We start from the raw sequence: 24601 nt of genomic DNA, 5'->3' as shown, positions 1-24601 counted from the left end.
CCTGGGTTTCTGGATTAATAACCTAGCGACAATACCACTGCCCATTACCTCCCACCCCATTTCCTGAAGTTGTGAAGGGCGATATATAAATGCAGCATCCTTTTTTTGAGTCAGAAGTGAAAGGGGCTGAACCTCTCTCTTAGGAGACCAGGTTAGTGTCTCTTAACAACATGTTGACAGCTAGTGGAAGAGTAGCCTCCAGCCACTGGAAGCTGTTTGGAGTGGGAATTCTTAATTCCAGATATTTTTTATTGAATTCAAATTCCACCATCTGCCGTGGCGGGATTTGAACCTGGGTCCCCAGAACATTAGCTGCTCAATATATTTGTTTGAAGAGTGTCAATGGCTCATTTTAAGACATCGCTCGCCTCTAGATTCACCTGGGGTTAGTTATTATTCTACTGGTAAGCAACCTCTAAGTTGCAGGTTCACAGAGCACTGGCACTGGGAGAGCAGAGCTGTCTAATACACATTGTTTTATCAGGACCCCATGATAATTTTAGTTCAGTTTGTGATATTCCCACTGATTTATTTATTTTACTCTCAGTTATTTATAAAATCTGGCTGTAGTTTGCTTCCGTGAGACTCGAAGCTTGACGCTGCAATTGTCCCTCCTTCAGTCCATTCTGAGTTGCGGGATCAGTGGGTGGACAGACATATCCTGTGCAGACTTGTAATTCCCAACAAGTAGTGTCGATCTCTCTCAGCCCCCTCTTCTTTTCACTAGCAGGGTCACGGCTGTAAAATAATCGCCAATCTCAACAACATTCTGGGCTGTCCGGGCTCCCCTGGTGCACAGGGTGTCATTGACTGAGGACCTATCTGTGCTCTCGGGTGGACACTGCTTCAAGGAAGGACAGGAATGTTCTCCCTGGTATCCTGGGACGATATAATAATCATAGAATCCCTACAGTGCAGGAGGAGGCAATTTGACCCATCGAACCTACACAGACAATAATCCCACCCAGGCCCTATCCCCGTAACCCCAAGTATTTACCCTGCAGATCCCCCCCTGACACTATGGGGCAATTTAGCATGGCTAATCAACCTACCCTGCACATCTTTGAGTGTGGGAGGAAATTGGAGCATCCGGAGGAAGCCCACGCAGACACTGGGAGAACGTGCAGACTCCGCACAGACAGTGACCCGAGGCTGGAATTGAACCCGGGTCCCTGGCGCTGTGAGGCAGCAGTGCTAACCACTGTGCCAGCGTGCCACCCTTCAACCAATACCGAAACAGATGATCTAATTATTTATCACATTGCTGCGAATCTTGCTGGACTCAAAATTGTCTGCCTGCCCCGTTTCCTATATTACAACAGTGACTACACTTCAGTAGATTACTTCATTGGCTGTAATGCATTTTGGGATGTCCTGAAATTATGAAAGGCGCTATATCAATGCAAGTCTTTCTTTTTAACTGTATTTAGTTAAATAGCAAATTAGGGCACATAGGACGTGGAATTCTTTGGAGGAAAGTGGCTTCCAGCAGGACATTGTAATACTGGGGTGCTACAGTGCCACCTTTGGTGGGAGGTTGTGATTATCGTGTGACCAGTTTACATTATAAATACACACATATGAATTTGTAACAGTTTGGCAACAGAAGCCAAGTTTATCAATTGTCACTGAAATATGAATTTTTAATCCAGGAGTTTTTAAAAATAGTTTTATCAATTTTGTCATGTTTATCAGGATGAAGGGTGGTGATACAAGGGAGTAGAACACTTTCCATTTTGGGCTATCAAACACTCCCAGGACAGGTAGAGCATGGGTTTGGATACACAGTAATGCTCCCTCTACACTGTCCCCATCAAACACTCCCAGGACAGATACAGCAGAGGGTTAGATACAGAGTAAAGCTCCCTCTACACTGTCCCCATTAAACACACCCTGTGCTGTGCCTGCCCTGGGAATGTTTAATGGGGTGGAGATGCCGGTGTTGGACTGGGGTAAACACAGTAAGAAGTTTAACAACACCAGGTTAAAGTCCAACAGGTTTATTTGGTAGCAAAAGCCACAAGCTTTCGGAGCCTTAAGCACCTTCTTCAGGTGAGTGGGAATTCTGTTCACCAACAGGGCATATAAAGACACAAACTCAATTTACAGAATAATGGTTGGAATGCAAATACTTACAGCTAATCAAGTCTTAAAGATACAAACAATGTGAGTGGAGAGAACATTAAGACAGGTTAAAGAGATGTGTATTGTCTCCAGACAGGACAGCCAGTGAACCTCAACCGGGATATTGGGTTCATGTCACACTATCTGTAATCCCCACAGCTTGCCTGGACGTGCAGAATTTCACTGGCTGTCCAGTCTGGAGACAATACACATCTCTTTAACCTGTCTTAATGCTCTCTCCACTCACATTGTTTGTACCTTTAAGACTTGATTAGCTGTAAGTATTCGCATTCCAACTATTATTTTGTAAATAGAGTTTGTCTTTATATGCCCTGTTTGTGAACAGAATTCCCACTCACCTGAAGAAGGAGCTTCAGACTCCGAAAGCTTGTGGCCTTTGCTACCAAATAAACCTGTTGGACTTTAACCTGGTGTTGTTAAACTTCTTACTGTGTTTAATGGGGACAGTGTAGAGGGAGCTTTACTCTGTATCTTACCCTATGCTGTACCTGCCCTGGGAAAGATACAGAATAAAGCTCCCTCTACACTGTCCCCCGTCAAACACTCCCAGGACAGGTACAGCACGGTGTTAGACACAGAGTTAGTCTATGTATAGCCCTTCTGAAAAGTTGCAAATGAATCAGCTTCCACTGCTCTTCTGTGCAGTTCATTCCCGATCATAACATAATCCACTTAATTGCATAAGTTGCATATTCTCAGTTCCCTTCGATATCCTATGGTGACATGATGCACTTCAGTGGTTATGTGCATGAGCGTCATCAGCTATTTGCATTAAAATGCCCCCTCTGGTTACATTCCTGCATACTAATTTGCATATCACGCTTCAATGTCCCGTCCTAACCAGTAGCGACCGGAATTCCCCTGGTCAGAGAAAGAAGTTCAGCAAGATAAAAAAACTCTGACAGATCACAAAGACAAATCCCAAAATCAAACTGCTTCCTTGGCTGGAATTTTACCGACACGCCCGCCCGGGAATCAGAGGCGGGCGAGGCTCGCAGAACGGAATTCTCCGTTGGCCTTGGGCGGGATTTTACAAGCCTCATCCGAGCCAGGTCATAAAATATCGGCCAAACTTGTGTTTGAGGCCTCAGGATCGTTCCATGATCTTCTCCTCTCCTTTATCCCTGACAATTTTCTCCCTCTGACTCCTAAATTTGCTGCGCTTTGTCTGAAGACTGAATCAACATTTAAATCCTGATGTTATCTCACTCAGGGCGCACTCCCGTCCATCATGAGAAGAGGGGAACAAGCAATTGTTCAATGGGTTGATGCCACCCCATTTCTAATGCCCCTCATCCAACTCGCTGTATAGAGACCGTGTATAATCTTCTGTATATAATGCCAACTTTGCCCCAAGCTGTCCCTGCTCATGAACTATCTCAGCACAAGCTGACCATTTTGTTAACATCCTGTACGACTGCCCTAATTTGTTACCCTCTTGCTGGGATACCCCCAAATTGTTATGCCCTGAGTGAGGAGGAATAAACTGGCTCCCTTTCTTCATTCAATGCCCTTTGTTGATTGCAGCAATATTCATCTAAAAAGGATTCCTCCCTTCACAGATTCCCTTTCCCAGTCCCCATATTTATATTTTTTAAAAGGAGCCAATTTAATGAGGTTTTCTTGAGTTAAAGAAAGAGTCAGTTTATTAACTACTGTACACAAGAACATGCCCATACATTCATATAGAGCATAAGTCAGAATTGATTCAAAATTAAATAAGTAAAGAAAAATATAGGACAGTGCCTGACTCATGAGGAGTAGATGATTGAGCAGTTGCGAGTCGTGATTCCAGTATTGCTGACTTGCTGCTGCTGGCTTGCTTTTTACTTCTGTGTCACACACGTTCTGACACCCGAGCATTAATTCACACACACGCACAAAACATGGGCCAGCTTTTCAGCTGGTTTTATCCTTGATTTTGCCATATTGCTGGGAGGTGAAATCCACAAATCTGTTTTTGGACAGATCTTACGCACGGGATATTTCATGTTGAGATGATAGTTATTTCCCATTGTCTCCATGAGAGATGGCAATGTATGCTTTAAAATGATCAGTTTATAAGTTTATTCATCACACATAGGCTTACATTAACACTGCAATGAAGTTACTATGAAAATCCCTGAGCCGCCACACTCTGGTGCCTGTTCGGGTACACTGAGGGAGAATTTAGCATGGCCAATGCATCTAACCAGCACGTCTTTCAGACTGTGGGAGGAAACCGGAGCACCCGGAGGAAACCCACGCAGACACTGGGAGAATGTGCAAACTCCACACAGACAGTGACCCAAGCTGGGAATTGAACCCGGGTCCCTGGCGCTGTGAGGCAGCAGTGCCAACCATTGTGCCACCGTGCCAATCATTGTCTGGAAACAGAGAGGGTGGTTCTATTATCTCTCTGTGTGTCACCCATCAGTAATTCAACCAATGACTGACTTTAATCAGGTGTTTATCCTTTGTTATTATGATACTATTGTGCTTTTCACTACCCAGGAACACACAAAAGTGTTTCACAGCCAATGGAAATGTAGTTACTGTTGTAGGAAATGTAGCAACCAGCTTGCACACAGCAAGCCCCCACAAACAGCAGTGTGACAATGACCAGATCATCTCTTTTTGTAACGCTGGTTGAGGGGTAAATATTTGTTGGGAAAGTGGTGAGAACTCCCCTGGTCTTCTTTGGAAGAACACCATTGTTAATGTCGAAGCAAGAGAGCAAACGGGGGCCTCGGTTAAATGTGTCATCCAAAAAACAGCATCCCTGACGGTGCAGCACGTCCTCAGTATAGCACTGGAGGGTCAGCCCTGATTTTTGTGCTCATGTCCAGAAGTGCAACATGAACTCAGTCTTGTCTCTGAAGATTCTGTTAACTACAGAGCCACAGCTGCCACCCGGAGGAAAGGGCTTGAGGGGGGAAGGTGCCATCGTAATGAATTATAAAATACATTATTTTACTGAGATCAAAAACTCTTTGTTCAAAAAAGAACGACATAAAATATAAAAAATGTGCCTATTATAATTATGCATTTTCCAACACCATCTTTAATCTTCCTCTCTTTATCAGACACATCCTTCTGATTACAATGATTAAAGCTGTGGGTGGCACAGTGGTTAGCACTGCTGCCTCACAGCGCCAGAGGCCTGGGTTCGATTCTGGCTTTGGGTGACTGTCTGTGTGGAGTTTGCATGTTCTCCCTGTGTCTGCGTGGGTTTTTTATGTTTCAGGAGAATGTTTTCAGCTTTTTTCTACAGGTAGGCGGTATGTCTGACAGGAATGCAGATGCTCGGAATGCAGAATAATTACTCATTTCTACCTTGCAAGTGGTTATGTTAAAAGTAAAGTTAATGGACTTTTGTTCCCTTAAGTTCCCTTGGGAGTTCAGATTGGAGTGACTGACAGGGCCATGTGATATTGTGGTTTATGTGCAGTCCTGGAGGGAGTGCAGGAAAAGAAATAGATTTCTACAGAAAAGAGTTGGAACTTGGCTGTTCTGGTTGAAATTAGAAGAGTATTGCAGGCTTCTGAAAGCTCTATGTCTTTCTGAACACTCCAAGGCTGCCTGCACTCAATATAGCAAGTATATTTGTGATTGCTAACTATATTTACAATGGGTTTTTAGTCTAAGTAGAATGTTGGTGATTTGGAACTGAAATAGTGATAAGTTAGAAATTAGAATTGCTTTTTTTTTAAAAAAAGGTTTGCAGCATGGAAATAGACCCTTCGGCCCAACTTGATCATGCCACCTCTTTTTCTTTAAGCTAGTCCCAATTGCCCGCATTTGGCCCATATCCCTCTGTGCCCATCTTACCCATGTAACTGTCTCGATGCTTTTTAAAAGACAAAATTGTACCCACCTCTACTACTACCTCCGGCAGCTCGTTCCAGACACTCACCACCCTCTGTGTGAAAAAATTGCCCCTCTGGACACTTTTGTATCTCTCCCTTCTCACCTTAAACCTACGAGGCATTGTGGGTTGTTTTGCTAGGTTAAAGGCGCTGTATGAATACCAAGTTGTTGTTGTTATGAATTGATAACTCCCTTCTCATTGTATGGTGAGCTTCTTGGTTTCTTAAACCACACATTAGCTAAGCATCAGCTTCAACCCGCCCCCCCATCCCAAACCAACCACCAGCCACCCTCGGTGCTGCATTAGTGTTTGGAATTTCCATTGTTGCTGATATGAAGATGATGTTGTCCATTCTGGGCCTGGCTTCCTTTTTCTCTGCATGACATTTCAAAGAATGAATGATGTAGAGAGCAGGAAACAAATTGGAAAGCACCAGGTGACTTGAGCTACATTTAGATGGAGAGAACATCATGGCACGAAAGAAGCCCTTTCTTCCCATCATACCTGTGCTGGTTCTTTGGAAGAGCTACTCAGTAAGTCACACTCCCTTGCTCTCTTCCCATAGCCCTGTAAATGTTCCCTTTTCAAAGATGGGGCGGCACAGTGGCATAGTGGTTAGCACTGTTGCCTCACAGCGCCAGGGACCTGGGTTCGATTCCTGGCTCCGGTCACTGTGTCTGTGCGGAGGTTGCACATTCTCTCCGTGTCTGCGTGGGTTTCCTCCGGGTGCTCCGGTTTCCTCCCACAATCCAAAGATGTGCAGGTTAGGTTGATTAGCCATGCTAAATTGTCCCTAGTTTCGGGGGGTTTAGCAGTGTAAATATGTGGGGTTACGGGAATCGGGTGGGATTGTTGTCGGTGCAAGCTCGATGGGCCAAATGGCCTCCTTCTGCACTGTAGGATTCTATTTATCCAATTTATTGCCTGTCCCTTGTTGCCTTTTGTACTTGGATCATTGCAAACTGTGCAGTGAAGGGACTCCCATGGTGTTAGGTAGGGAGTTGAGAGTTTGAGATGCAGTGTGATGAATATTGTACCAGAGGATCAGTTTTGATTTTCTGTGTTCTGTTGCTAATTTGGAACTTGCAGCCAAGTTTTTTTTTCCCTGACAGTAACTGGAACAAATTGCTGTACATGTCTCGAGCTGGCTCAGACCAGCTGTAAGTGACCTACAGTAATCCAATTCACGACCCAATACCCGAGTGACGTCAAGGGACCATGGGGACAGTTTCTCTGCATCTGCCTTCTCCCCCACCACCACCACCTCCCCCCCCCCCCCCCCCCCCAACTCTCTCCCTCTCTGACGCAACTGAGCCTGGAGAGTTCCTGAAGGAGCTGCAGTTCACACAAATATTTCAGCATTGGTCAAACAAACAACCTGGTTCCCCACAGTTTCCCATACTGGAGAGAGATTGAAACTGCAGCAACCCCCTGGGCACGCATAAAGCTGCACGACTGGGGGTTTCTTTCCTTTACTTCATCTGTTCACCAACACACGGTGCCAGCTTGCATTTATATAGCGCCTTAATGAGCTGAAACGTCCCATAGTGCTTCACAGGAATGGCAGCCAAATATTTGACAGTGAGCCGCGTACGAGGTACTGGGGCAGAGGACTAAAAGCTTGGTCAGAGAGGTAAGTTTTAATGAGCATTTTAAGGAAAGTGGGTAAGGGTTTAGGGTGAAAAGTCCAGAGCTCAGGGTGCAGGCCGATGAAGGCACGGCTGCCAGTGATGTATGAGGCAGGGTGAGATATCCCAGACGGTATTGCCGGGTCTGTTTGAAGTTTTAAGAAAAGTTCTTCATCAACTAACTCTCCTCTGTCCGAGAATCATAGAACTTCTACAATGCAGAAGGAGGCCATCCGGTCCAATGAGTCTGCACCGACTCTCTAACAGAGCATCCTGTAACCCTAGGTATTTACCCTGCTAATTCCCCTAAACCTACACATCTTTGGACACTGAGGGGCATTTTACCATGACCAATCCACTAAACTGCACATCTTTGGATGTGAGGGGAAGCCGAAGCACCCGGAGGAAACCCACGTAAACACAAGGAGAACGTGCAAATTCACTCGAGGCCAGAATCGAACCTGGGACCCTGGTACTGCTAGGTAGCAGTGCTAACCACTGTGCCATTGTTCTGTTTTTATTCCCAGATTTTATTTTTTCTATTGCCATGGAGAAACTGAGCCTTGTTGATTAATCGTTCCTCACCTGCACTCTATAATTACCTCTAAGTTATCTCCAGAATGGTAAAAAGTCTCACAACACCAGGTTAAAGTCCAACAGGTTTATTTGGTAGCACTAGCTTTCGGAGCGCTGCCCTTTCATCAGGTGAAGGAGCGGTGTTCCGAAAGCTCGTGCTACTAAATAAACCTGTCGGACTTTAACCTGCTGTTGTGAGACTTCTTACCGTCCCACCCGAGTCCAACGCTGGCATCTCCACATCATATCTCCAGAATGGTGCGAGGAAAACGGAGAGGCCCTGACAACGCAGCAGTATGGAATTCAGGGCTGTTTGTGAAATCTCCGACTTATCCATATGGACAATCTGCCCTGTTAGACAGTAAATGTTGGCAACCAGTGCAGTGACTTAATTGTCACTGGATTTGTTTTTACACATATAGGGCTGCACGGTGGTTAGCATTGCAGCCTCACGGTGCCAGGGACCTCGGTTCAATTCCTGGCTTGATTGACTGTCTGTGCGGAGTCTGCACGTTCTCCCCGTGTCTGCGTGGGTTTCCTCCGGGTGCTCCGGTTTCCTCCCACAGTCCAAAAGACGTACTGGTTCAGTGCATTGGCCATGCTAAATTCTCCCTCGATGTACCCGAACAGGCAGTGGAGTGTGGCGACTAGGGGATTTTCACAGTAACTTCATTGCAGTGTTAATCTAAGTCTACTTGTGACACTAATAAATAAACTTTATATAGACGTATTGACAAACTGGTACACCCATACTCCACCCAAACGCGCACGCACACACGTAAATACACAAATACATAGCGGACTTCAGTTATTTGGAGAGACTGGAGAAGCTGGAATGATTCTACTTGGAGCAGGGAATGTTGAGAGGAAACTTGATGAGATGTTTAAAATGATCAATGGTTAGTAAATAAAGAGAAACTAGCTGAAGGCTGGATAACCAGAGGGCTCAGACTTAAGGTGATTATAGAGTCATAGAGGTTTACAGCATGGAAACAGGCCCTTCAGCTCAACTTGTACATGCCACCCAGTTTTTATCACTAAGCTAGTCCCAATTGCCCGTGTTTGTCCCATATCCCTCCAAACCCATCTTACTAATGTAACTGTCTAAGTGCTTTTTAAAAGACAAAATTGTACCCGCCTCTACTACTGCCTCTGGCAGCTTGTTCCAGACACTCGCCACCCTCTGTGTGAAAAAATAGCCCGTCTGGACCCTTTTGTATCTCTCCCCTCTCACCTTAAATCTACGCCCTCTAGTTTTAGACTCCCCTACCTTTGGGAAAAGATATTGACTATCTAACTGATCTGTGCCCCTCATTATTTTATAGACCTCTATAACATCACCCCTCAGCCTCCTGCACTCCAGGGAAAAATGTCCCAGTCTATCCAGTCTCTCCTTATAACTCAAACCATCAAGTCCCGGTAGCTTCCTAGTAAATCTTTGGATAAAGAACCAAGGACGACATGAAAAAAAAATCTTTCTCTGTCAGGCGTAGTTAGGGTTTGGAATGCAGTGCCTGATTGAATGGTGTCGACAGATTCAATAGCGGCCTGCCAGAGGGAATTGGATAAACATTTGAGGGAGAAACAATTGCAGGCAATGAGGGAAATGTGGAGGATTGGGACTAACTGCATTGCTCTTGAAAAGAACCAGCGCAGACTCGATGGGCCGAGGGGCCGTCTCCCACCGTGCTGTGCTATTCTGTGATTCTAGAGTCTCTCACTCAACCTTTACTTTATTGGGTGCCAACTTCTGGGCAGCTTGTGCACCACAGAGAACTTAAAGTACAGAGACCGGCCTCTCAACACAACTGTTGTGTGCCAGTGTTTATGTTCCATCTTCTTAGTCAGTTCTCGCCAACTCCCCAACATCCCTCGATTCCCTCCAGCCTCACATTTGCACCAACCCCTTTTCAAGGTTTCAGTGCCTCTTTGCTGGGGGCGGGATATCAGCCAGAGGGTCCTCGGCCCCTGGATTGCTGTCGAGTAAATTCTCCTGGCAAGTGTGGGCAAGCACCAGATTTGATGCTGATTATCAGCCAATGGTACGATGGAAAGTAGCCAGTGTCCGTGGAGTCGGTGCCTTCGGGAGAGGAGGAGAGAGAAAACTCGTGAGGGTTAAAACCTGATGATTTTGATCACAGTGCAAAGCTTGTGTGACACCAGCTGGGCCCTGTAAATAAACTCAGGCCTACGTGGCACAGCGACCATAAGTTATTTTATTTAAAAGCCTAGAATGACTGTGCTGGTTTTTAGAACACCTCAGATTACTGGTTTGAATATATAATCTCTCAGCATCATCACCCAGGGCCATCAAACAGCTAAGAACCAGCAATAAAATGATTGGTTAAATTTGCTGCCAATCAGTGATATTATTGTGAATTTGAACTCCACGTCTCCATTTTCCAAATTACTCGTGATTATTCTTTCAGCTTTTATGACATGGCTCATGTTAATAAGAGTCACGCAATAAATCATTCCCCATTTAAAAGGCATCCATTCGCTCCTCCCTTCTATATAATACTTTGAAATTTATACTCTTATTAATATTTAAGTAGAAAAATGTACAGCGATTTGGGAGATGGCAAAATAGAATTGATTGCAGCAGAGTTCTCAGCTGTGTCTGCCAATGAGTTGGGGTAGGGTGGATCTTACAGCAGGGCTCGCGACAATCGACATCTTGCAGTAAACAGACTGTGGAGGAAACAGACTTTATTTAAACAGCAATTTATAGAGATCACTGGAAACAGAATCTCTATGAACTACAGAAACAGAACTGACGGCACAGTGGTTAGCGCTGCTGCCTCACAGCGCCAGGGACCCGGGTTCGATTCCCGGCTTGGGTCACTTTCTATGTGGAGTTTGCACGTTCTCCCCATGTCTGCTTGGGTTTCCTCCGGCTGCCCCGGTTTCCTCCCAGTTGCCAAGACGTGCTGATTAGGTGTATGGTTAGGTGTATTGACCCAAACAGACACCGGAGTGTGACGACTAGGGGAATTTCACAGTTGCTTCATTGCAGTGTTAATGCAAGCCTTACCTGTGACTGATAAATAAACTTTAACTCGTGACTGAAGCAGGATGGTTCCTTCAGAATGCAGTGAGTGGGGGATAGTTACAAAACACAATGGAGGCCATGTGGGATCGATCCCAGTCTGTTCCAGGATTGCTCTGCTCTGATTACGGTGTAACTGCTGGGAGGCGTAACTGTTGGGAGGGTGCTGTCACTATCTGCAGCTGAGGAGGTTTCCCTGCAGAACAAGAGGTTGGGAGATGTAAAACTGAGAGAGCTCAGTGCCACCACTGGCAGGATGATGTCATTACAGCGTGACATGTTTACATATACAATTTCCATTATGAATAGGAATTTGTAATTGTGACGCTGCTGGTTTTGTCGACGGAATTACGTGCAGATGTAAAATGTTTTACCATATTATACAGATGCAGTTATTCATTGATACGCATATATTTCCCCAGGTGATGACAACAAAAACAGTTCTGTAATTGGATTTGAAACGACAAACAGAAAGTGAAACATGGGGAGAAAGAAGATACAGATCTCCCGGATTGTTGACCAGCGGAATCGACAGGTATGGAATTCCCATGGGGGAACAGTGGGGCGGGGGAGGGGGATGGGAGACAGGAAACGGTGCAACCTCATCTCCATTACACAGCTGATCCTTGTCCACAACTGACTTCCTGGCTAATTTTATTAAACTTTCTGTTGTCGAGTTGTTCCCAATATTTTATGTGACTCCCAGCTGGTGAGCATCAGCAAGCTGTTCAGCAGTGGTGGGAATCATAACCAAGTCCACTTCCTTAGAGACTTTAGCTACTCGGTGATTAAGAATGGGGACCTGACTAATACCCCCCTTTCCATTCCAAGGCATCCTAAGCCAATGGTGACACATTTCATGACACTCAACTTTGTATTATGCACAGTTCTGGGTGCCACATGTAGGAAGGATGTGAACGCATTGGAGAGAATAAAAGAGGTTTACAAGAATGGTTCCAGGGTTGAGAAGCTTCAGTTCTGAAGATAGATTGGAGAGGTTTGAACTGTCCTCCTTGGAGCAGAGAAGGCTAAGAGAAGATTTGATAGAGATGTTCAAAATCATGAGGGGGCTGGACAGGGTAGGCAGGGAGGGCACAGATTTAAGGCGATCTGCAAAAAACGCAAACGTGATGTGAGGAAACACTTTTTCACACACTGAGTGGTTGGGGTCTGGAATGTTCTGCCTGGGAGTGTGGTGGAGGCAGGTTCAATCTAAACATTCAAGAGGGCATTGGGTGATTATTTGGACAGAAACAATGTGCAGGGGTACGGGGAAAATGCAGGGAAATGGCACTGAGTCATGACGCTCGTTTGGAGAGCCGATGCAGACTCGATGGGCCAAATGGCCTCCTTCTGCACCGTAACAATTCTGTGATTCTGTAGACTGAGCATTGAACCTGGAAAGTTCTATAACTCAGCGGGCACTGAGTTTACCAACTGACATATTGGATCCTTACAGCAAGGAAGGAGGCCATTAGCCACATCATGTTTGCACTGACTCTCCGACAGAGCATCTTATCCAAGCCCACGCCAACACCCCCATCCCCGTAACTCCACACATTTAGCATGGCTAATCCACCTAAACTGCACATCTTTGGAATGTGGGAGGAAACCAGAGCACCCGGAGTAAACCCACGCGGACATGGGGAGAACGTGCAGACTCCACACAGACAGTCAGCCAAGGCCGGAATTGAACCGGGGTTCCGGACGCTGTGAGGCAGCAGTGCTAACCACTGTGCCACCGTGCCGCCTCTTCCAACGTGTTGCCAAGAGACGTTTTTAAAATCACACCCACTCCCATCAATCTTTTACAAGCAGTGTGCCCTTTCCTTTGTGCCCTTTACCATTGTTGACCTTCTGCCAATATTTTCCTGCCAGTGGTCACCTGGGCACGCAAGAGCAGACTGGTATTGGCTGCCGGTTGGTGAAGTGAGGTAACATGAAGTATCTGGGAAAAGAGCCCCGGATCGAAAGGGAAGGGAATTTCCTTTACACTTGACTGTGGGAAGAATTTTCAGTTGGGGGCGTTTTCTTGGACTAGTACCAAGATTCCCCCAGGGAAAAGTCAGCCATTCGCTCATGTGAGGGTCGGAGGAAGAATTCTCAAGTTGCTGGCATAAATCTAAAAGTGAAACAGGAATCTTCACTTCAGTAAGCATAGCAGGAAAGGAAGCTTTCTATTTCTGTGAAGAGAGGGGTCACGCCCTGGGTCGTTGATAACAGGAGACCATCACCATATTAGGGAGTTTTCAGTCAGGTTAAATCCCCAGAGCTTCCTGGAATAGATTGTTCCACGATCCTAGTTGAAATTCCACCTTTTTGGCAGTCTGGGAATGTTAAAGTGACGGGAGAAACTCTCTGAATAACTTGCATAGAATCTTACAGGACGGAAACTGACCATTCGGCCCAACCAGCCCATGCTGTGAACCAAGAAAATTACAGCACAGGAACAGGCCTTTCGGCCCTCCAAGCCTGCACCGACCATGCTGCCCGACTTAACTAAAACCCCCTACCCTTCCACGGACCATATCCCTCTATTCCCATCCTATTCATGTATTTGTCAAGACCCCCTGTGGTTTCAACTCCACACAAGGTTCCTCCCACCCTCATTCATCTCTCCCTGTCTGCATATCCTTCTATTCCTGTCTCCTACATGCATTAATCTAGCTTCTCCTTTAATACTATTTGCCTCAACTGATTCCCATGGTAACGAGTTCCAAATTCTCAGCACACTCTGAGTAACTTTTCTCCTGAATTCCCGATTGTGTTCATTAGTGACTATCTTATATTAATGATCCAGGTTAATTTAAGAATAAAAGTTACCAATTTACCAGCTCCTTCCATAGTTCCGCTGATGAATGCACTACTCATTGTGACGCTGAGTCACATGGGGTGTAGAATGGTGTCAGGGTTTCTCCCTTCCCTTCGCTTGGGTCAGCAAGGACACGATGTCAGGAATGGAGTCAGACACAGCCTGCAGCCCAGCCCCCGATCCCCAACTGCTCTTGCTAACAGGTGAGGATGTTGTAGTCTGCCTTTCATGATCGAATAGTCTCGGCTGACACCCAGCTGCCTGTCACATTGCTGTTGTGGCAGCTTGCTGTGCACTGATTGGCTGCGTTACAACAATGGCTGCATCTTGGATGAGATGATAACTGCACCCGCCCCCCCTTCGGCTGGAGAGGAAAACTCCTATGACACTAATGTGAAGAGGAGCAGGGGAGTTGGGTAGGTTGGCCGTGCTACAATTGCCCCTTTAATGCCCACAGGATGTGTAGGTTAAGTGGATTAGCAGGGTAAATGCGCGGGGTTACGGGGATAGGGGAGGGCCTGGGTAAGATGCTCTTTCAGAAAGTCAGTGCAGATTCGATGGGCCGAATGGCCTCTTCTGTACTGTACGGATTCTATATATAAAAAAAAGAGTCCTCCTGGTCACTTTCATCCTTCAATGTCACTGAGAATTTCTGTTTTTTTTTATCATATTGCTGTTTCTGGGAGCTTGCTGAGCACAAATTGGGCATTATATTTCCTTCATTGCAGCAGTGACTAGATTTTTTTTATTCGTTTGTGGGACACGGGTGTCTCGGGCTGGCCAGCATTTATTGCCCATCCTTAGTTGCCCTTGGAGGGCAGTTGAGAGTCAACCATATTGCTGTGGCTCTGGAGTCACATGTAGGCCAGACCAGGTAAGGATGGCAGATTTCCTTCCCTAAAGGACGTTAGTGAACCAGATGGGTTTTTCCGACAATCGACAATGGTTTCATGGTCATCAGTAGATTCTTAATTCCAGATATTTTTTATTGAATTCAAATTTCCACCATCTGCCGTGGCGGGATTCGAACCCGGGTCCCCAGAACATTAGCTGAGTTTCTGGATTAATAGTCTAGCGATAATACCACTAGCCCATCGCCTCCCCTTTTAATAAGTAGTCCATTGGCTGTAAAGGGCTTTGAGATGTTCTGGGAGGGGGGGGAGGGGGAGGGGGGGGGGGGCGTTGTGGAAGGTGCTATGTAAATGCGAGCTCCATCTCTATTTCTCTGAATGCCCTTTTGGCCCAGGCTAAGCTCCCGCGGGGGCCAGCTACTGTTTTCAAATCCACTTATGAAGAAACGACATCCAGATTTGCATCAGATTTGCCTAATCTCTGGTTGTGAGTCAGCAGGTCACAAGACTGACGAGTCAGTGTCCATTCAGTCAATGCTGTGAAGCTATCGGAGCTTCTCAAAAGGTGAATTCCCAAGCACGCGTATTCACTCACTCTCAACAAAGTTTTCGTCTCTCTTAGCTATCTTTGGCTTGTGGTATTCTCATCAAAGTATCAGTTTCGGTCCCTGTTAGTTTAATATTAAACAAATGTTCTTATTTATGAACTCAATCAGTGAGTTCTCTCTCACTGACGATACAAATCAAAATATATCTTTTTATTTGTTCCTGAGTTGTGAGCATTATTGGGAAAGACTGGCTAATTACCCCTCCCTAATTACCCTGAGAATGTGATGGTGAGCCGCCGCTTTGAATTAGAGTTTATTTATTTATTAGCGCCCCAAGTAGGCTTACATTAACACTGCAATGAAGCAACTGTGAAAATCCGCAAGAAACTACAAAAGATCATGAATGTAGCCCAATCCATCGCGCAAACCAGCCTCCCATCCATTGACTCTGTCTACACGTCCCGCTGCCTCAGCAAAGCAGCCAACATAATTAAGGACCCCACACCGCCCCCCCCCCCCCCACCCCCCTTCCCCCACCCCCCCATACTCTCTTCCAGATTCTTCTGTCGGGAAAGATGTACAAAAGTCTGAGGACAAGTACCAACCGACTCGCGAACAGTTTCTTCCCTGCTCCGTCAGACTTTTGAATGGACCTACCTCACACTAAGTTGATCTTTCTCTACACCCTAGCTCTGACTGTAACGCTACTTTCTGCACTTTCTCCTTTCCTTCTCTATGAACGGTATGCTTTTTCCATATAGCGCGCAAGAAACAATACTTTTCACTGTATCCTAATACATGTAACAATGATAAATCAAATCAAAATCAAGTCCCCTAGTCGCCACACTCCAGCGTCTGTTCGGGTACACTGAGGGAGAATTTAGCATGGCCAATGCATCTAACCAGCATGTCTTTCGGACTGTGGGAGGAAAGCGGAGCACCCGGAGGAAACCCATGCAGACAGTGACCCAAGCCGGAAATCAAACCCGGGTCCCTTGCACTGTGAGGCAGCAGCAGTAACCACTGTGCCACCGTGCTGCCCTGTGAATTGGTGGCACGGGGTTGAGTAAAAAAATGTCAACAGTTCCAGCTTTGGTAGCATTAGAACCACAGCACCGTGGAAAAGTTATGGTGCAGAAAAAGGCCATTCAGCCCATCGTGTCTGCACCAGCCATAAAAAAGAATCACAGAATCACTACGGTGCAGAAGGAGACCATTCAGTCCATCGAACCTGCACCGACAACAATCCCACCCAATCTAAAATCGGGCCCTATCCCCATAGCCGCACATATTTATCCTGCTAGCCGCTCATTTTAATCCCTCATTCCAGCACCTGGTCCATAAACATGCAGCACTTCAGATAAAGATGCAGGTACCTTTTAAATGAGTTGAGTGTTTCAGCCACAACCACCAACTTAGACAGCAAATTCCAGATGCCCACCACCCTCTGGGTGAACTAGTTTTTCCTCGTGTCTCCTCTAGTCCTTCTACCAATCACCTGAAATCTACGCCTTTGGGTAATTGATCCCTCAGCTAAGGGAAACGAGTCTTTCCTGTCTACCCTGTTTAGGCCCCTCATAATTTTGTACACCTCAATTAGGTCACTCCTCAGCCTCCTCTGTCGAAGGAAAACGACCTCAGCCTATCCGATTTCTCCTCATAGCTGCAATTTTCAAGCCCTGGCCACGCTCTCTTGGGTCAGAAGGGAAAATCTTCTTAAGGGAACATTTGGTGGCGTTCGTTTGAAGAGATAACTGAGAGGGTTGATGAGGGTAATGCTGTTGATGTGGTGTACATGGACTTCCAGAAGGTGTTTGATACAGTGCCGCACAAGAGACCTTTCAGCAAAGTTATAGCTCATGGGATAAAAGGGATGGCAGCAACATGGATATGGAATTGGCTGAGAGTCATGGTCAATGGATGTTTGTACTGGAGTTTCCCAGGAGTCAGTGTTGGGATACTTGTGTAGCTTGATATATATTAGTTCCCTAGACCTTGGTGTAAAGGTCAAAGTTTGTGGAAGACACAAAACTTGAAAGCATTGTGAACTGTGAGGAGGATAGTGTAGGACTTCAAAGGACAAGTTGGTGGAATGGACGGATAGGTGGCAGATAAAGATCAACAAAGAGAATTGTGAAGTGATTCATTTTGGTAGAAAGAACATGGATAAACAACATAAATTAAAAGTTACAACTCTGAAAAGGGTGCTGGAGCAGAGGGGTCTGGATGTACATGTGCATAAGTCAAGTTAAAGTTTATTTTTTAGTCACACGTAAGTTTGTATTAACACTGCAGTGACGTTACTGTGAAAATCCCCTAGTCGCCACACTGGCGCCTGTTTGGGTACACTGAGAGAGAATTTAGCACAGCCAATGCACCTAACCAGCATGTCTTTCGGACTGTGGGAGGAAACCCACACAGACATGGACTGAATATACCTCGTGTGCCCAACTGTCCTGCCCTGTCCAATAACCTTTTCTCCCCATCAATGGTTTGCACTGCTGCCTCAAAGCGCCGGGGACCTGGGTTCAATTCCGATCTCGGGTGACTGTCTGTGTGGAGTGAAATTTGCACGTTCTCCCCATGATTACATGGGTTTCCTCCAGGTGCTCCGGTTTCCTCCCACAGTCCAAAAGATGTGCAGGTTGGATAGATTGGCCATGCTAAATTGTCCCTTGGTGTCCCAAGATGTGTAGGTTAAGGGGATTAGCGGGGTAACTACGTCCGTAGTTGGGAAATTGCTGGAATCCATCATTAAAGAAGAAATAGCAGAGCACCTGGAAAAAAATGGTTCGATCAAGCAGATGCAGCATGGATTCATGAAGGGAAAGTCGTGTTTGACGAATTTACTGGATTTTTATGAAGATGCAACGAGTGCGGTTGACAGAGGGGAACCAGTGGATGTGGTGTTTTTGGATTTCCAGAAGGCGTTCGGTAAGGTGCCTCACAAAAGGTTGCTGCAGAAGATTAGGGTACACGGAGTTGGGGGTAAAGTGTTAGCGTGGATTGAGGATTGGCTATCTAACAGGAATAAATGGGTGCTTTTCTGGTTGGCAGTTGGTGACTAGTGGCGTGCCGCAGGGATCGGTGCTGGGGCCTCAACTGTTTACCATATACATAGACGATCTGGAGGAGGGGACCGAGTGTAGGGTAACAAAGTTTGCGGATGACACAAAGATGAGTGGGAAAGCGAATTGCGTGGAGGATGCGGAAAGTCTGCAGAGAGATTTGGATAGGCTAAGTGAGTGGGCGAGGATCTGGCAGATGGAGAATAACATTGACAAGTGTGAAGTTATCCACTTTGGAAGGAATAATAGTAAAATGGACTATTATTTAAATGGTGAAAAATTACAACATGCTACTGTGCAGAGGGACCTGGGGGTCCTTGTGCATGAATCGCAAAAACTCAGTTTGCAGGTGCAGCAGGTGATCAAGAAGGCAAATGGAATGTTGGCCTTTATCGCGAAGGGGATGGAGTATAAAAGCAGGAGGTCTTGCTGCAATTGTACAAGGTACTGGTGAGGCTGCAACTAGAGTAGTGTGAGCAATTTTGGTCCCCTTGTTTCGAAAGAATATATTGGCCTTGGAGGGAGTACAGAGAAGGTTCACCAGGTTGATACCGGAGATGAGGGGGCTAGCTTATGAGGAGAGATTGAGTAGATTGGGCCTGTACTCGTTGGAGTTTAGAAGGCTGAGGGGAGATCTTATAGAGACATATAAGATAATGAAGGGGCTCGACAGGGTAGAGGCAGAGAGATTCTTTCCACTTAGAAAGGAAACAAGAACTAGAGGGCACAGCCTCAAAATAAGGGGGAGCCAGTTTAGAACAGAGTTGAGGAGGAACTTCTTCTCTCAGAGGGTAGTGAATCTCTGGAATTCTCTGGCCATTGAAGCAGTGGAGACTACCTCGTTAAATATGTTTAAGACACAGGTAGATAGATTTCTGATCAATAACGGAATTAAGGGTTATGGGGAGCGGGCGGGTAAGTGGAACTAAACCACTATCAGATCAGCCATGATCTTATTGAATGGCGGGGCAGGCTCGAGGGGCTAGATGGCCTACTCCTGTTCCTATTTTTTATGTACTTATGTACTTGTATGTAAATATGTGGGGTTATGGGGATCGGGCTGGGTGCAGACTCAATGGGCTGAATGGCCTCCTTCTGCACTGTAGGGATTCTTTGATTTATTTTTACAACTGATAAACAAAATGCGTTAAAAAGAAAATTGTGAAGAATCTATTTTCGATGCCATCTCTGTATTTTTTCTGTTGATTTGTCCTGGAGATGAGCTTTTAATTCCCTCGGACTCCTGGACAGTACTGGAGTGTTGGAAGCACCAACGATGACTGTTTGTATTTATGTAATATGTTGAATGTAGTAAGACATCTGACGCTTCACAGCAATGTAATCAGATAGAATTTGTCATTGAGCCAATTAAATAGATATTAGGTCAAGTGACTGAAAGCTTGGTCAAAGAGGTAGGTTTTACAGTGCATCGTAAAGGAGGAGAGAGGGTAAAGGGAAAAAGAGTTTTAGAGAGGGAATTCCAGAATTTAGGGCCCTAGTAGTTGAAGATACGGCAGTCCGTGTTGGTGGGATTAAAACTGGGGATGGTCAGGAGACCAGAACTAGAGGAATACTGCTCTTATCTCGCAGATTTGCAGGGCTGGAGGGGATTATAGAGATTTCTCCACAAATTAATTTATGCAGCAGGCATTGATTTTAAACTGCAAGGGTTTTTGTTGCTCTTCTCTCCTCTCTTGAGCCACTGACTCATACAGGAAAACGGTTGCCGGGGTGCTGTCTGAAGCACACCAATTGATGCAGACTCTGCTCAGGAGTGGGACCTGTGCAATCTGTGCCCTTTACGTGCAAAAGCACAGTCACACTGCAGGGGCCCCGATTCCAGCTCATTGCGTTAATGTCTCTTTAGCACCTCACTTTAAGTGTGAAATCCTGAGAGAGGGTCAGCGTGGAGACTCAGTCACCTTCAATGTGACACGGTCTGCACCTGTACATTTCCAAAGCAGTAGTCAGAGAACACGTTGTAGGATCATACGTCACTGAAGGTGGCCATTTAGTTCAGCATTCCTGTGCTGGCCCAATGAAAGAACGGCCCAATTTATTTATTTATTAGTGTATGTTACTTAACATTAACACTGCAATGAAGTTACTGCGAAAATCCCCTAAGTCGCCACACTCCGGCGCCTGTTCGGGTACACTGAGGGAGGATTTAGCATGGCCAATGTGCCTAACCAGCGCGTCTTTCAGACTGTGGGAGGAAACCGGAGCACCCAGAGGAAACCCACGCAGGCACAAGGAGAATGTGCAAGCTCCACGCAGACAGTGACCCAAGCCGGAAATCGAACCCGGGTTCTTGGCGCTGTGAGGCAGCAGTGCTAACCACTGTACCGCCATGTTCTTTTACCCGTAACTTTGCAAATTTTTTCCCCTTCAAATGTTTGAAGTTCTGGGTGTTGTCCTATCACTTTCCCTCCCCCATAGGGATTGTGCAATGGAACTTGTTTGAACTTGAGAGAAATTCTGAGTTTATTCCCTCCCGTCCTGAAGGAGGTGACTCACCTTGGGACACATCCTTTGTTCTTCATTCAGCAGGCCAGATAGTGAGTGTCGGAGTGCTATTCAGTCTGAGTTGTATGGTGCACTTTCACTGAATATCTGTTGGCCTCAGACTGGCAGGAACTCTCACTTGTGGCTCAGTGCCTATCACTCTGTGGATTGGCACCCCATCCACAAGCATTGACTCCCTCCACCACTGACACTCAGTAGCAGCCGTGTGCACCATTTACAAGATGCACTACAGGAAATCACCAAGGTTCCTTAGAGAGCGCCTTCCAAACCCACAATTGCCACCATCTAGGGCAGCAGACACATGGGGTACACCACCGCTTGGAAGTTCCCCCCAATCCACTCACCACCCTAACTTAGAAATATGGCGCTGTTCCTTCACTGTCGATGCGTCAAAAACCTGGAAGTACCTCCCTTACAGCACTGTGGTGTACCTACACCACATGGACTGCAGCGATTCAAGAAGGCAACTCACCATCATCTTCTCAAGGGCAATTAGAGATGGGCAATAAATGCTCGTCTAGACAGTGATGGCCACATTTCATGAATGAATGAAAAAAACTCTAATCTCTGAGTCAGAAGATTGTGGGTGGGATTTTCCATCTCCTCTCGTGCTCAAGGCCACCAAAACAGGACATAACTTTCTGGTCATTTCCATCTGGAAGATCATGCCGGTGGAAACGGCCAGAAAGTTTTGGTCTGTAAGTTTAAGTCCTGCTTTGGTGGCCTTGAGTGTATAATCCATGCTGACACTTAGGGTGTGCTGCATTGTCCGAAGCACCAACTTTAGGGCAAGCCAAGGTTTGCCTGTTCTGGTGGCCCGTACGGGCGAACGTTTAAGATCCCAATGGTGAAGAGTAAGGAGATGGCCTGGCCAGTATCCATTCCCCACCAACAGCAAGGACTGCTCATTCACCTCAAATTGATACGAGGTTGTGGAACACGTTAAATATCATTGTGTTCAAAGGCAGCTGTTACACGTAACAACCCTCAGCTTTGAGATGTTTCTGAGATGTGTTATATGTTAAAAATGTCCTACTGGCTGCGTGGAGAATCACAGCGAGGTTACCATCAACTTCCCCATGTCTGCATTTTCCCAAAAGAAGCACTATTTATTCTTTCATAGGATGTGGGCATTGCTGGCAAAGCCAGCATTTGTTACCCATCCCTTACTGGGATCTGACTCTTCTAATTCCCTTGAACTGTGTGGTTAGCTAGACTAGTTAAGAGTCAGCCACATTGCTGTGGGTCTGTAGTTACATGTAGGCCAAAGCGGGTAAGATGGCAGATTTCCATCCGTAATGGGGAACCAGATGGGTTTTTACAGCAATCCTTGATACTTTCACAGCCGCCATTACTGAAACTGGCTTCTTGTTCCAGATTTATTAATTGAATCAAATTGCGCCAGCTGCCATATTGGGATTTGAACCCCAGTCCCCAGAGCAATTGCCTCAACCTCCGGATCCCTGACCTCGTGACATTCCCACTACCCCACAGTTTCCCCTCCTCACTGAAACTTGATCAGTGATTAGTACTCCTGTCAAACACCTCAGGACATTTTACATCAAACTCTGGCAGCCATCTGTCTTGTGAGACATAAGATCACAAGAAATAGGAGCAGGAGTAGGCCATTCAACACCTCGTTACTACTCCGCCATTCGATAAGATCATGGCTAATCCGATTGTGGTCTGATCACCACTTTCCAGCCTATCCTCATAAACCTTAACTCCTGTGGAGTCAAAAAAATTTCTAACTCAACCTTGAATATATTCAATGACCCATCCTCCACTGCTCTCTGGGGAAGGGAACTCCTCAGACTAATGACCCTCTGAAAGAACATAAGAACATAAAAACTAGGAACAGGAGAGGGTCATTTGGCCTTTTGAGCCTGCTCCGCCATTCAATAAGATCATGGCTGATCTTTTTGCATTTGCTATTTTCCCCGCCATCTCTTTTAGTATCCTGGAATGCATACCGTCAGGGCCAGGAGACTTGTCTGCCGTTAGCCCCATTAGCTTGCCCAACACTACCTCTTTAGTGATAATGATCATTTCTGGAAGAAATTCCTTTTCATCTGCATATTGAATGGGAGACCTCATATATTGTCAAACTGTGCCCCTGGTTCTAGACTCCACCATGAGGGGACACATCCTCTCAGCAGGGCGGCACGGTAGCACAGTGGTTCGCACTGCTGCTTCACAGCTCCAGGGACCTGGGTTCGATTCCCGGCTTGGGTCACTGTCTGTGTGGAGGTTGCACATTCTCCTCGTGTCTGCGTGGGTTTCCTCCGGGTGCTCCGGTTTCCTCCCACAGTCCAAGGATGTGCGGGTTAGGTTGATTGACCATGCTAAAAATTGCCCTTCGTGTCCTGAGATGCGTCGGTTAGAGGGATTAGTGGGTAGATCTGTAGAGATATGGGGGTAGGGCCTGGGTGGGAATGTGGTCGGTGCAGACTCGATGGGCCGAATGGCCTCTTTCTGCACTGTAGGGTTTCTATGGTTTCTATCTACCCTGTCAAGCCCCCTTCGGATCTTGCGTTTCAATGGGGGCATCTCTCACTCTTCTAAACACTAATGAATCTCAGCCCAAACTGCACAAACTATCCTTATAAGGCAGTCCTCGGCACCAGCCGAGGGAACTCTCTCTGAACCACTTCCACTGCAAGTATATTTTTCCTTAAGTAAGGAAGCCAAACCTGTACACAGTGCTTCAGGTGTGGTCTCACCAATGCCCTGTACAGCTGTAGCAAGACCTCCCTGCTTTTATATCCCATTCCCCTTGCAATAAAGGCCAATGTTCCTAATCACTTGCTGTACCTACACGCTGACTTTTTGTGATTCATGTACAAGGACACCCAGATCCCCAGAGTGGGGGGTGCTCACTGTGACTGCTGGGAGTGGGGGGGAGAAAAGCTGGCTCCGATAGCGGGGGCGGGGGGATGGCTGGCTGAGTGTGGTGGGGTTGTGGGGGGGTGGTATCCCTGAGACTTCCATGGTGGGTTAGGGAGGAGATCATTGTTTGGTCTGAACATGGTGCCCCGATCTCAGTGCAGCCCGGACTTTAGTGGCGTGTTGAAGGACCCCCCCCCTCCCCCACTCCGATCTGGAGGGAAATGCATTGTTTGTTTCGCCGGCACCAACACTCTGCCATTTTTTGCTAAGGTTCCCCCTTTTGTTTCCTCCTCACTATTTCCTCTCCTGCCTATTTTTGTATCATCAGCAAATTTGGCAGTGAGCTGTGAGCCCCTTCATCAGGGCGAAGGTGGTCCCTTGATGGTCAACTTTGTGTCCTCCAGAGCGCAAGTCTAGAAAAATTCACGGAGACCCATAGCTGCCCATTCAGCCACCTCTGTGACTGGGTTCAATGGGTTTCAGAGCGCTGTATTTGGCACTGGATCGGTTGCTGGGAAGGTTACACTTGGATACCTTTGGGCTCCTCTCCAGATTTTTTGTCAGGATTTACTCACTTGGCCTTTAACCCTCCTGAGGTATCTGCAAAACAGGGGAGCTAATTGCCCAAAACTGGGCGTTTGGTTCCTGCGTTCAAGGAG

At 46.4% G+C, this 24601-nt stretch overlaps 1 protein-coding gene across 5 annotated transcripts in view; it reads left to right on the top strand.

The window, feature by feature from the left end:
* The window catches only part of mef2b (myocyte enhancer factor 2b), a 161917-nt gene that overhangs the window by 61956 nt on the left and 75360 nt on the right, over positions 1-24601 (top strand). For all 5 annotated transcript variants that reach the window (XM_078198625.1, XM_078198626.1, XM_078198629.1 and 2 more), the window contains one exon: positions 11671-11783. In XM_078198625.1, the coding sequence (XP_078054751.1) occupies positions 11730-11783 (54 nt within the window). In that variant the 5' untranslated portion in view covers positions 11671-11729. The remainder of the gene's footprint in view (positions 1-11670; positions 11784-24601) is intronic.

The sequence above is a fragment of the Mustelus asterias genome, chromosome 26 (assembly GCF_964213995.1).
Source record: "Mustelus asterias chromosome 26, sMusAst1.hap1.1, whole genome shotgun sequence".
Classification (NCBI taxonomy): domain Eukaryota; kingdom Metazoa; phylum Chordata; class Chondrichthyes; order Carcharhiniformes; family Triakidae; genus Mustelus; species Mustelus asterias.
Note: the sequence above shows the minus strand (reverse complement) of the source record. Positions and strands in the feature narration are given on the sequence as shown.